At 52.1% G+C, this 12,971-nt stretch overlaps 1 protein-coding gene across 1 annotated transcript in view; it reads right to left on the reverse strand.

Moving 5' to 3' along the window:
- The window catches only part of TMEM178B (transmembrane protein 178B), a 402,185-nt gene extending 392,355 nt beyond the window's left edge, over window positions 1-9,830 (reverse strand). Inside the window, exon 1 of the mRNA XM_056123919.1 lies at window positions 9,187-9,830. Within this exon, the coding sequence (XP_055979894.1) occupies window positions 9,187-9,568 (382 nt within the window). The 5' untranslated portion in view covers window positions 9,569-9,830. The remainder of the gene's footprint in view (window positions 1-9,186) is intronic.
- Window positions 9,831-12,971: the final 3,141 nt, after the last annotated feature.

Genomic DNA, 12,971 nt, shown 5'->3' on the forward strand with positions numbered 1-12,971 from the left:
TGCCTTCCATAAAGGAAGGTTGAGGGGGAGAAGAGTCAGACGAGGGAAACTGGGGATACTAGTGTTGGAAAAAGTACACTGGTGAAGGGATGGGTGTTGGAACATTGCATGACTGAAACCCAGTCATGAACAACTTTGTAACTATATTTCATGGTGATTCCATTAAAAAATTTTTTTAATTTAAAGCTCCTGGAGAATTACTGGCTTCATGCAGGATCACCCCTCCAGGTAATGCTCCCGATAGCATCAGTGTTCAAAAGACATTTCCAGAGCCTGGTGAAGTGTTCCATATCCTACAGTGTTGACATGACCTGAGAAATGTGTTACTTTTGCCTATTATTTCACTATTGTGTTTGTTTATAAAACACTTATTTCCTACATTGGTCCTCTTTAAAGGTTTTGTTTAGGAGGAGGGGGAAAAGCAATGCTCAACACTGTTAGTGCAGGAATTTTTTTTTTTCTGTTTTATTAACTTCTGCATCCCAGGCTCACCTGGACGAGGGTCTGGGTATGCAGTAAGTGCTCAGTAACTGTGCAAATAAACAAAAGTCCTTGGCTCTAAAGTTCTCTGCTGTCAAATTCTTTACATCCCCTTCTACTTGATTAGTTGTAATTATGGTCAAATATACATAACAGAAAATAGAGCATTTTAACCCTTCTTAGAGGCACAGCACAGAGGCATCAAGGCATTCACTCTGTTGAACATCCACCACCTTTTTTTTTTTCGCTTTCTGGGTGACACCCGGTGATGCACAGGGGTTACTCCTGGCTCTGCACTCAGGAATTACTCCTGGAGGTGCTCAGGGGACCACATGGGATGCTGGGAACCAAACCCGGGTCGGCCACATGCGAGGCAAACGCCCTACCTGCTGTGCTATCGCTCCAGTACCATCCACACCCTTTATTGATGGAGTTTTTTTCTTTTGCAGCCAAGCCCACCACATGGCATCTCAAGTCATTCAGGAGAAAAAAGTGAATTTTCGTAACCTGCTTCTACACTGACAAAAAATCAGCTGCTTTTGTTTTTTCCTCTTCCTTCCTATTACCAACTAGCCCTTTAGGAATCTTTCTCTCTCTTCTCTCTTTCTCTCTCTTCTCTCTCTCCCTTTGCTTTCTTTGTCTCTTCCTTCTCGATTTCCTTTCTTTCCCTCTCACTTCACCTGTTTTCCACCACTTACGTGTTATTTATTCTCTACCACCTAAATTTAGTTTTCTCATCTCATGCTAGTGCATGAAAATGGCTTGAAATCTAAACAACCCAAATCCATTACTTTACATCTACAAAAACAAAATTCCTTTTTTAAAAAAACGACCCTATCCCATCGAAAAACTAAAACCATTCGACTAATATGCTAGAGAAAAATGTTCTGTTTCTTCATCCATGGAATCCTGCACTCCCTCTTTGTGTGCTGTTTGGAGCAAGTACTAAAAAATGAACGTCCATCTAATAAACATTTGTGCCTTGATCACCTGATGCTCAGGTGCTTATATGAATGCACGTATGCAGAAGGGGTCAAAGTAACTCACAGCAGTTAAGGATTCTGCCTGAAGACCGACAAATAGCAGAGAGGGAAAAAATATTTTTAACTGAAAACTCAAAGTAGAGTATACAGAATCGATCCTCTTCATTGATCCTTACGACCCTGCAGTAAAGGAATAAATAAACTAGCCTTCTGGAATAGAAATAAGGTTCTTGACTTTACGGGTTCAATAGCAATAGCGCACCCTAGATCTTCCCTGATCGGCGGCTTTCTGATCCCATGAACACAGGAGAGCCCCAGAGAAAGTGCTGATCCAACCACAGCGAAGAGGGACTCCGGGGGATTGAAGGAGGGTCCTAGGACATTCTCTAAGAACATTGTTCTCCTCAATAAGCCAGTGGTGGGCACAGCAACCAGCAACTGCTCAACACGCATCTCTGCACCCCATTCCCTCTCTCTCCACCCAGATATTTGCCAATCATGGGACTGTCCTCTAAATGACCACACCCACTGCTTACTTGAACTTCAGCATGACTGGGAAGTGAGGTGGGGCTGAGAGCAGGGTTTTGCTAGACCCATGGGTACCCAAGCAACATGGACACGTGGGATACCACCATGCTTAGCTATTCGCAAATGGACTCTACCCACATACCTGTGTGTATATGTACATGCAATTGTAAAGACAATCAGTGTTCATATTCAAAGCTTACCCATATTACACAACTAAATGAAAACAACATTTTTAAGTCACCACGAAGTTACAAAGTTATTCATGGTTGGCTTTCAGGTTGGGTTACAATGTTTCTGGCACCAATCCCTTCACTAGCGAACACTCCCTTCCACCAATGCCCCAGAACCATTTCATTGCTGTCTTGCTTGCCCAACTCTGCCTTTGTGCTTCATAAGAGCAAAGTTTCTTTGTGACATTCATTATTACATGCTGATGGGTTTATAAGATGCTAGTTAGAATCTGTATGTACTTTTATATTGTCCCTTGCCCTGGAATGTAACACCTCTGGGATGTCAGACCTCCACAACACATAGATTTGGAATCCATGAGCATGTCCCTAGAATCCATGAGAATGTCTAAAACCCCGGCATCCACTCCTGTGAACATAATACCCAAAATCCCAAAATAAAATGTGTAGCGTGCCTGCCAGTGGAGCCCAAAGCATGGAAACCACTTCGGAATCACCTTCCTCCTCACTGCTAGGAAGGAAACTCTCCAGCAAGTCTCACCTTGGGGAAGATTCTAGAATCACTTCAATTGCTTTCCCAGTTTGGGGAAATCAAACTATGAGTCTCTTCTCCATGTCCCCACTGGCCCAATCCATGTATATAATAAGAATTTTTCCTGGGAACTAAGAGGGAGTGCAGGGATTAGGAAACACGCCTTGCATGCAACCAACCCCAGTGCAGTCCCTGCCACCACAAGGTCCCCTAAGCACCACCAGAAGGCTCCTGAGCACTGCTGAGGTGGTTCTGGTGGCCCCCAGCATCATGGGGCTCACCCTTCAGTCCTAGCATTCAACCATCCAGACTAGATGGCTGAGAATCCCTGGAGAGACCTCTGGTACTTTTTAGGCATCCCCCTACAAAAGAAGAAAGAAGAGAGAAAAGAGGGAGGAGGGAGGAGAGAGGGGGGGAGGGGAGGGGGAGGGGAAACAGGAAGAGGAGGACGAGGGGGAGGGGAGGAGGGGGAGGAGGAAGGAGGAAGGAGGGAAGGAGGGAAGGAGGGAAGAAGAAAGAAGAAGAAGAAGAAGAAGAAGAAGAAGAAGAAGAAGAAGAAGAAGAAGAAGAAAAGGAGGAGGAGGAGAAGAAGAAGGAGAAGAAGGAGGAGGAGGAGGAGGAGGAGAAGGAGAAGGAGAAGGAGAAGAGGAGGAGGAGGAGGAGGAGGAGGAGAAGGAGAAGGAGAAGGAGAAGGAGAAGGAGAAGGAGAAGGAGAAGAAGAAGAAGAAGAAGAAGAAGAAGAAGAAGAAGAAGAAGAAGAAGAAGAAGAAGAAGATCAGATCATCCTTACCAGGAACTTGGTAAGTTAAGAGACCTTTCTGTACCTTTGTTTCAACTGTAGAATTGGAAGAAATAATCATAATAATGATTATTGGTTAAATTAGCTAATATGTGTAAAACTCTTAGAAAAACACTGAGCACCAAACTTGGTACTACAAATGTTTTACAGAAGCTGGGAGGCCACACTGGTGGTTATCAGGAACCATATGGTGCCAGGGATCAAACTCTGAGCCTCACACATGCTAGTCATGTGCTTTACCACCAAGCCACACCCCTAACCCCATCACTATTTCCATCCATCTTTCCACCAGGTCATCTCTGCTAGCTGTTTTTTTATGGAGTCAGAGAGAAGGAAGGAAGAAACAAGGAACATACAAGGATTCTATGAGTCAAAGATGAGAAGTGAATAAAACAGAGGCAGCAAAATTGATCATGGACAGAAACCTGCTGCCCTAAACATTCGTGTAGCCAAGTTTCTGAAGTGTGAAAGAACATACTTACATCTAAGCCCAGGTTGTGATGTCTCACTTCCCCAATATCAAACAAACTAGGTTCTTTATTCTCTGTAGAGCTATAGGTTCCATGTGGGACTGTCCAGTGGACTTTTCTGGGGTACAGGAATGCTCTATTCTTACCCCTGTCCCAGAGAACATCCCCTAGCTAGATACGGCTATTGGGCATTTATCATGTGGCCATTGGGAGAGAGGACAGTTTTTACTTTATTTTCCCTTTAAGGATGGAACCACTTGGCTACGGCAGTCAGGCCAGGCAGCACAGCTATGGGGGACTTGAGTGCACATGTACCTTTGCCTGGTCCATGTCTCTCTTTCACCCCAGAAGTCAAAGCTCACAGGTCTGACTACTAATTCATCCGTCTGTGTCCCTGCACACTTCAACCGCCTTGCCTCAGATATCTTTCCTTCCAACCATCTCCAAACTTTATCACCTCCCTGTTCTGATTTCATGCCTTCTAGGCACCTCTCCCAACCTCCCATTTCCCCTTACCCTGTAGAACACACAATTAGGCAGCACTTTCCTGTGCTTCTCTGAATGTGCTTCAGTGGGGCTCCCTGTCCTGTGGTTACTTATTCTCTATGAGGCTAACAGACTCTGGGAATAATGGACATACCCAGTTCATCCCTTCTTCTGAGCAATGGGTGCCCACAACAGAATACATGAGCACTAAATATCTTCTGAGTGCATTATTAAATTGTGAATATGTGCAACGTTCAATGAGAACAACGTTTTTGAGCCTGAGAGATAAGGTAAAGGTAAAGGTAAAGGCCCTCCCGTTGATCATCGATTTGCTCGAGTGGGCCCAGTAACATCTCCATTGGAGACTTTGTTGTTACTGTGTTTGGCATATCAAATATGTCACGGGGAGCTTGCCAGGCTCTGCCGTGCAGGCGAGATACTCTCAGTAGCTTGCCGGGCTCTCCGAGAGGGGCGGGGGAATCGAATTCGGATCAGCCATGTTGGCTGCATGCAAGGCAAACGCCCTACCACTGTGCTATCGCTCCAGCGAGAGATAGCATAAGAAGTATGGGTGTTTGCCTTGTATCCGACCAACCCCCAGTCAATCCTTGGCATCACATGGTACCCCCTGAGCACCACCAGGGCTCACAGCTATGCATAGAGCCAGGAGCAGCCCCTGAGCACTTCCAGGTATGGCCTACCATCCCCTCAGCTTCATTATATTGAACAAAAATCCATGATTATGAAAACTGAAAAAGTCCAAGTCTATTCCAAGGCCTGTTTTCAAATAGTTTTTAAGTTGTTAGGGTCTCTAATGAAGGTCTGTTTATTTCAAGCCACATCAATATGACTTGGCTGTACAAACCAAAGAATACACAGACTCCCTTCAAGTTCCCTGGAACAAAATCTCCTACCTGTGTCTGCTTCTGCTAAGGGTCTGTGAGTCACTTGAATTTCAGAAACTGATCGTGTCATTGATCTCTGCCAGTACTCACAGTGACTTACTAGGGAGACATGGATGAGGCTGAAAAGTGAGAAGACAGAGGACCTGATTCGGAGGCACTCAAGGGTAATTTATCCTTGCCATCCCCTCTGCCCAATCCTACCTCCAAGAAGGAAATAATCCAAACCTTATCTACAGTGAACAATAAATACCGTGGTTGACATGAGCCTGTTTGGTGATATGTTGCCATTAAAAAAAATGTTTCCCTTATTCCTGCCTGAGAAATCTTCCCTGTTAAATAAATCACGAGCAGCTGTTGCAATATTAACCTGCCCCAAGAGTCACACCAGCTCATTTTGTTTTCCATCACAACTTTTCGAGTAATCTTTTATTTGGATTTCCACACAAGGGCTCCTTCCGACCACTGGAAGAAACTCCCGATGGATAGATTTCCATCAAGAATCTATCCTGATGAATAGATTTCTGTGAGCCTAATTTGGATAAGGTATTTCCCAAAGACCCAGCATCTGGTAGATGTGTTTTATGAGTGATTATCTTTCCTGCCCTCCAGGAACTAAGAGTTCAATGAGACCCACAAATGCACAATGATCAGAAATGCATATTCATAGGAACCTCCACACGGAAGGGGACCAGATTTCAGAAAGCACATGAATCTATAGGACTGTACCTTCAGATAGAGATATTAATCAAAGAAAGAATCATATCAGATATAGATGTGATTTTGTTTTCTTATTGTGGGATTTTTTAAAGATAAATAAGATAGCACTTTGTTGTGTAATGAACATTAATTTAACAAATGTTTGAGTTCTTTGAAGCTGTATGATCATATAGATAAATCTCTGATTCTCCCACAATATTAATGGATTTTCAACAGTCTAGTTTCCCTTCTCAACAAGGATCCCCAAGAATTTTTCCCTTCACCCAACAAGTATCTCCAAGAATTTTAACCTACGCTACTTTTACACACACACACACACACACACACACACACACACACACACCAAATGTCTAAAATATCTTCAGCGGGCTGGAGTGATAGCACAGTGGGTTGGGCATTTGCCTTGCATGCAGCCAATCCGGGTTCGATTCCCAGCATCCCATAGGGTCCCCTGAGCACCACCAGGAGTAATTCCTGAGTGCAGAGCCAGGAGTAACCCCTGTGCATCGCCGGGTGCGACCCAAAAACCAAAAAAAACTTCAGCTTTGAATAAATACTATGAGATAAATCTCTTTCCCTAAGATGCCCTCATTTAAAATGTCTGGATATTCATTTTTTTAACTTTCTTATAAAACCTACCCATATAGGAAGACTAATGAAGTCTCAAAATTACATTGTTATTAAAGATTTGTTTATGAGTTCTACTGAAATGAAGCGCACTCGCTTCCAAATCCCCTCTTATTGCTGCTGACCCGAGGAAGATGTGGCTTTCAAGGGTGATGTTTTGAGGTTAAAAATGAAGACAGTGATCTTAAGTCTCTCCAGATGTGTAAGTCTGGCACGCCATCTATCTCCATAGTACCCAGCAAGAATGTCTGATGGCAGAGACAGCCATGGTCAGTGGGCACTCGCCACTGACAGTGACTGCTGGATGTTGGATGATGGCGAACAGCATTTCCATTAGTTCCGATGAAATACAATGCCCTGCCAACTCCAGCTGTCAGCGCCTACATTCCCCCTGCTGTGCCCTGCCCATTTTCTGTTGCAGCAATTAAAAATCAGTCGATACAAAGTCAAAATGTTGTCCATTCTTTTCCCAATCCCTTTTTCTGTCACTGTGTTTCCAGCCTCACCGGAAGAACATGTCACTATGGCAACCAGTCCCTCTGGTGCACAGACCAAGTCAACCCTTCTAGTGGCATCGCCAGGCAGAGCAACATGGAAGCAAAGCCCTTGCTGAAACCTCAGGGGGCCATGAATTCTGTGCCCTTTTTTCCAATTGGGCCTGACCGATACAAGAAAGCAGGACAACTTACTTGTTCCAAAGGACACTGAGGAAAGGAAAACTGAAGCATGTCCGTCTCCAAGTCCTACTGGTGTTTGTCAGTCACCATTTGCATCCAACCCTTCCTGTATGCACGCTTAACTTCCTTCCACTCCACGTTTAGTGAAAAGCAAAAAGTGCTGATTACTGTATCAATCAAACAATCTGAACAGCATTCTAAAATCACCAGGATCAAAAACCATTTCACTTTTCCTTAAATTTCCTTTTCCTATTTCCAAATCCAAACCCAAGTGACTTTCTCTGCAACCCTCTCGTTTCCTGCACATCTTCACAAAGTTGCAGAGCCATAAATGGCTCTAACAAGAACCTGGGCAGGGACAGATGTCATATTTGTCATATCCATGCACTCGTAACTGAGTCAGCTAAAATCCCTCGTCGTTGTTCTAGTGAAACTACAAAACAAAGACCAGGATGCAATTTATTTCTGGACCTGCCTCCCCTAAATCCGAATGGACCACCTCACTCATTCATATGCAAACAGTTTGTTTTTTGCAATAGAATAATTGGGGTGGGGGAGGGAGAATCCCCTGCAACATTTTCATGGCTCCAAGCACATTTATTGTCATGAATAATATTTTTAAGCAGCAGCAAACCTTCATTATAATACTAAAAAAAAAATTAGAAACTGTTTTGTCAGATCTTGGTTCCCAAGCACTTGGCAGATAACAACCACATTTTGACCTGGACATCGATGGTTTTGTAGCCAAAGAGGGAGAAACTGAGGGAGGAGAGAGCAACAGTGAGACAAGTACAGCATGTCTCCCAGCAGCTACAGAACACACATGTTCCCTTCTTCCCAGCAAAGTTCATGACACGCATTTGCACAGGAAATCCAACATGAATATGCATCCACTAATGATGCATGTGGGGGGGGGGGGGAGTGGGACCTACTGGTTTCCCCCAAGTACACATGCCACAAAACTTACAATTGGGCCCAGGTGAGCAGATTTTAATTTTGTCATACCTATGCAATCATACACAAGTATCCCCCCCCCCCCAAAAAAAATCGTCATTAACCAATACAGACTGTTTCTGTGTGGGCTGCTCGAATAAAACCCTTCTGAAAACAGAGGAGGAGGGAAGGTCTAAAGTGCCCACTTTGGCGTGACCCCCAAGCACGACTCTGGGGGTGGGGGACATTAAACCCTGCTACATTCAATGCTCACAAGTCCCTTTAGTCCACCGCTTTCTCCGAAGGAGAAATAAGAAACGAGGGTGTTACTGAGCGACTGGAGGGCAGGCCCAGGGCTTTGCTTTCCCCACGCCTGTGTGAAGGATGCCTGCACCACGCCAGCGGCGAGTCCAGCGCCAGAGCAAACGCTCCTGGCCTGCACTAGGCCTCGGGGGAGCGGCTTTTTTCCCCACCACCAACCGGGTTTTCCTTGCTGAATCCGTTCAACGTCTGCAATCACGATGACAACGGAGGCGTCTGTCTACCCCGACCCATTCATCCCCCAGGCTTGGCTCTGCTATCCGGCAGGACCGCCAGATCCCCTTCCAGGGCCAAGACGGTTGGGGACAGGAAAGGCCTGGATCCCCGGGCGGCCCCAATAGATAACTCAAGGCCAGAGGCCGGGGAGTGGGGGTCAAGGGGGGGAGGTCAGGCCGCACATCGCTCCTTCCCGGGTGAGCTGGGCCGCGCTCGGCGAGGCCTGGACCCCTTGGCCCGGCGCCCCGCGCCCCCGACCCCTCCCCCAGCCCCAGGCGTGTGCGGCGGCCGCGCGCAGGGCGGGCCGCGGGGCCTAGCGCCTACCTTTGCGAATGAGCGCGGCGATGTCCTGGTCGAAGCCCTGCCGGTGGCACTTCCTCCAGAGGCCCATGTTGGTGGAGTTGTACTGGCGGCTGCACTCGTCGGCCGGGCTCATGGCGAACAGCTGCCGGCGGTTGCGGGCCCGCAGGAGTTTGCCCTCCCAGCGATCCAGGCGCGAGCGGCTGGCGCGCAACGGCAAGTTGTTGTTGTTGTTGTAGATGAAGCCGGGGTCCACCCGACGCGTGTTGAAGGCCTTGCACCTGTCCCTGTGCTTCCTGGCGTCCGTCTCGTACCAGTGGTCCGAGCAGATGGCCACGGCCAGCATGCCCAGGGCGCAGAGCGCTAGCGAGAGGCCGGTGTAGAGCAGCAACCTTCCCGCAGCCATGCCTCTGCCGGGCGCCTACACCTCGGGCATCCCCTCCGCGCGCCCGGAACAAAGCGGCGGGCGGCCGAGCCCTGGGGTGGGGGGGTAACGACGGGGTGGGGGGTGCGGGTGCGGTGAGGGTGGGGAACGCGGCAGGAGCGGGGAGTCTCGCGGCGGCGCCCCCCTCGGCCCCCGCCTGCAGGTGCGCGGCCCCGGGACTGCGGGCAGCCTAAAAAGTTCTCATCCGGAGAGGCTCCGACGGGCTCCTGGGCATCCTCCGGGCGCCGCGCGGCCTCCCGCGGCGGCCAGACGGGCAGGAACGGCGCCTCCAAGCCCCGCCGCCCCGGCGCGCGGCCCGGCCCTCGGAGGGTGCAGAAAACCGGACCCCGAGCGCCCTCGGCCGCGGTCTCGGTGCAGCTTGGGGCGGGGTGGGGAGGGGGGCGGTGCGGGGCGCGCTGCGGGCCCCCGACGCCCGGCGACGGCTGCCTCCCGGGTGCCGCCCGGGTCCGGCTGGCGGTGTGCGGGCGGCGACGCGCGCCTCCCGCGGGCGCTGGGGCCGATGAGCGAGTTCCCCCCCGCTCGGTCCCCGGCTCCGGGCGCTCAGTGCAGGGCTCCCCGCGGGCGCACGGCCTCGGCCGACCTTCCCCCGCGCGCTCCGGACTCGCGCGGCGCTCGTCTCGCCATGCAGGCGGCCCCCTCGGGCCGACGGCGCGGTCGGTCACCTGCGGGCCGAGCTCGGCGGCGCCTTCAACACCATGGACAGCGCGCGCGGGCGCCGCGTGCCGCCGGCCCTGCCCCTCGGCCCCGCGCCCTCATGCCGCTCCCGCGGGCGCCGCTCCTTCCCCCGCGTGGGCTCGGACGCCGCCGGGGCGCCTCTCTTCCTCGGGCTCCCAGGGTGGTGCCGGTTCTGGGGTCGGGGCCGCGGGAGATGCTGCGGGCCGGGAGGGCAGCCCCGGGCCCGGCCGGTCCAGACGATCCGATCCGCCCCCCTTCGCGCGCCGCCCGCTCCCGCTCGCTCGGTGCGCTCGGCCCGGCCCGGCTCAGCGGCGCTCCGACTGCACCATTTCCTTGGCGGGGGGCTCACCCGGCCGCGTGCAAACGATCCCGCCCGGGCTTGGGCGTCCCGAGGTCGGCTTCGGCCCCCCGGCTCGGCCGCCGCTGGCCGAAGGAATCGGGGCGAGGCTTCGGGGAGGGAGGCTGGCTCGCCGGATCGCCCTGCCCGGCCCGCCTCCCCTAGGCGCTGCGGCTCGGGGGCCTCGGCCGCTGGGGGGCCGCTGCTGGCCGGCGAGAGCCCAGGCTGCGCCCGGGGGGCTCGGGCACTCGCATCGCCCGGCTGCGGGCGCCGGGGGAAACCGCTGCCGCGCTCGCCCGTTCGCTCGGCTCTGCTCGGGCGCCCGGCGCTGCAGCCTTGGCTTAAAACCCACCGACGAGGACCCGGAGCGCGCAGCCAAAAGCTAGTGATGTCATCCGTGCAACGTGAGCCTCATCTCTTATTTTTCTGGCCTCCTTAAAGCTAAACTGCACCATTTCCCAGGCCCGGCGTGTCTGAGCTCCGCTCGTCTTGACGACGCACGGCGGTGCTGTCTGGGTAGGTGCGCGCCCGAGCGCATCCATCTTTAGGCACACGGACATGTGTGTGGCATGTAGCATGTTTACGTGCGTGGGTATGAATTTAGGGATGTTGCCTCCATCTCCCTTCTCTCTGGGCCGTCGTTGGGGCGGGGATGGGGGCGGGGGGGGGGGGGTGTGAGCTGCTGAAGTTCCCTGAATTCGACCGCGGCGCTTTAAAGGAAAGGATGCTGATGGTGGGGTCAGTGTGCGGAGGGGCTGTGCCCGCGCCCCGCGCCCCGGGATGCAGTCACCCGCGCCTGGGATCGCGGTCCAGCCTACACACGCACCAAAATAAAGCCACAGGCGCTACCTTACGGGCTACAGGCGTCCTCCGGGTGATGGCCGCTGCCCCCAGCCCAGTCCCACCGACCCTGCCAGGGGCAGTCACCCCCAGACACACACACATACACACGCGCGCGCGCGCGCATACACACACACACACACACACACACACACACACACACACACACACTCCACCAGCCTCTGCCTCCCTCCTCAGCACCAAGGGGACAGAGAACGACGTTAGTCTGATCCTTTGAAGGAGAGAAAAGGAATTTTAATGTGCCGGCTTGCTTCAAAGACCTTTTGGAAACGCTCCCCGGGTGCCCGCGCTTTGGGGCCGGGTGAGGTCTGTGCTAAGGCGGGTGGCGGCTGGCGGCTGAACTGGGGCCGTGCCGAGGGGCCTGGGGGAGGTAATGCGGGACCCCAGGGCTTGGCGGCTCTGGCTTCCTCCCAGCCCTGCCCGCTGCCCACCCCACAGGGCTCACGTGAGGCCGCCGCCGCAAAGGCCCAGAGCTCCGCTCCAGGTGAGAGGAGGCTGGCCACTGCAGCGCGCCCCTCGTTTTCACTAAGGGCCCCGCGGGGCCGGGCGTGGGGGTGTGGGGTTGGCACCCCGCTTGGCGCAGCCGAGCCTGTGAGCCCCAATGGGGAGCCCTCCACCATATTCTTTTTGTCTCTTCCTGCGTTTGGAGCAGCGCGAACAAGGCGTTTCAGTGCCACCTAGTGGGGGAGGGGCGGAGGCTGTCGCTGGGCTCGCGGGTGCCCTTAGCAGGTCCCGTCCCAGGTGCCCTGGGAAGAAAAGGGGGAACCACATACATGGTCTGCTTACTTTCTTGCCACCATCCTTCTACAAACCCTTCTGCCCTCTTCCCAGCGCCCCCCAATATGGAACACCCCCCCACACACACACACACACACACACACTTTGTGCCCCAGACAAGGTCTCCGATTCCTGGAGCGATTTTCTTCTGCAAAGTCCATCTTGGAGACTAATAAGTCTCCTGCCCTGGACAATCCAGAAGAAACCGGGGTGATAGGATACCTACAAGGTCACTCAGGAGGTTGCGGCCCAATGAACTCTATTATAACCCCTCTCAGGTTCCCAGCTCCCTCTCCCCGGAAAGCCACCAGAGGTGGCTAGAGACCTCCAGCTGCTTCAAGAGTCCATCACAATCCATGTGTCCGCAATGCCTTTCCTCCCTTCCACCAGTTCACCTCTGCCTTGTTCTCCTTTTCCATAAACACCCCAGAATGTGCTTTGAGGGCCCTTCTCCCCACCTCTGGGGCCCAGCTGAAGGCGTGGAGTCAAATGGTGTACCAGCCTCTTTCTATCACTAAAATTCTGTTTTGAAATGTTCTGCCTTCTTCTATATTTTAGTTTTCAATTTTTGAGTCAGACCAATGACGCTCAGGGGTTACTCCTGGCTCTGCACTCAGGAATTACTCCTGGCAGTGCTCAGAGGACCATATGGGATGTCAGGGATCAAACCCAGGCTGGCTGTGTGCAAGGCAAGTGCCTTGCCCACTGTGCTGT

Source organism: Sorex fumeus, unplaced genomic scaffold, assembly GCF_029834395.1.
Source record: "Sorex fumeus unplaced genomic scaffold, SorFum_2.1 ptg000048l, whole genome shotgun sequence".
Lineage (NCBI taxonomy): Eukaryota > Metazoa > Chordata > Mammalia > Eulipotyphla > Soricidae > Sorex > Sorex fumeus.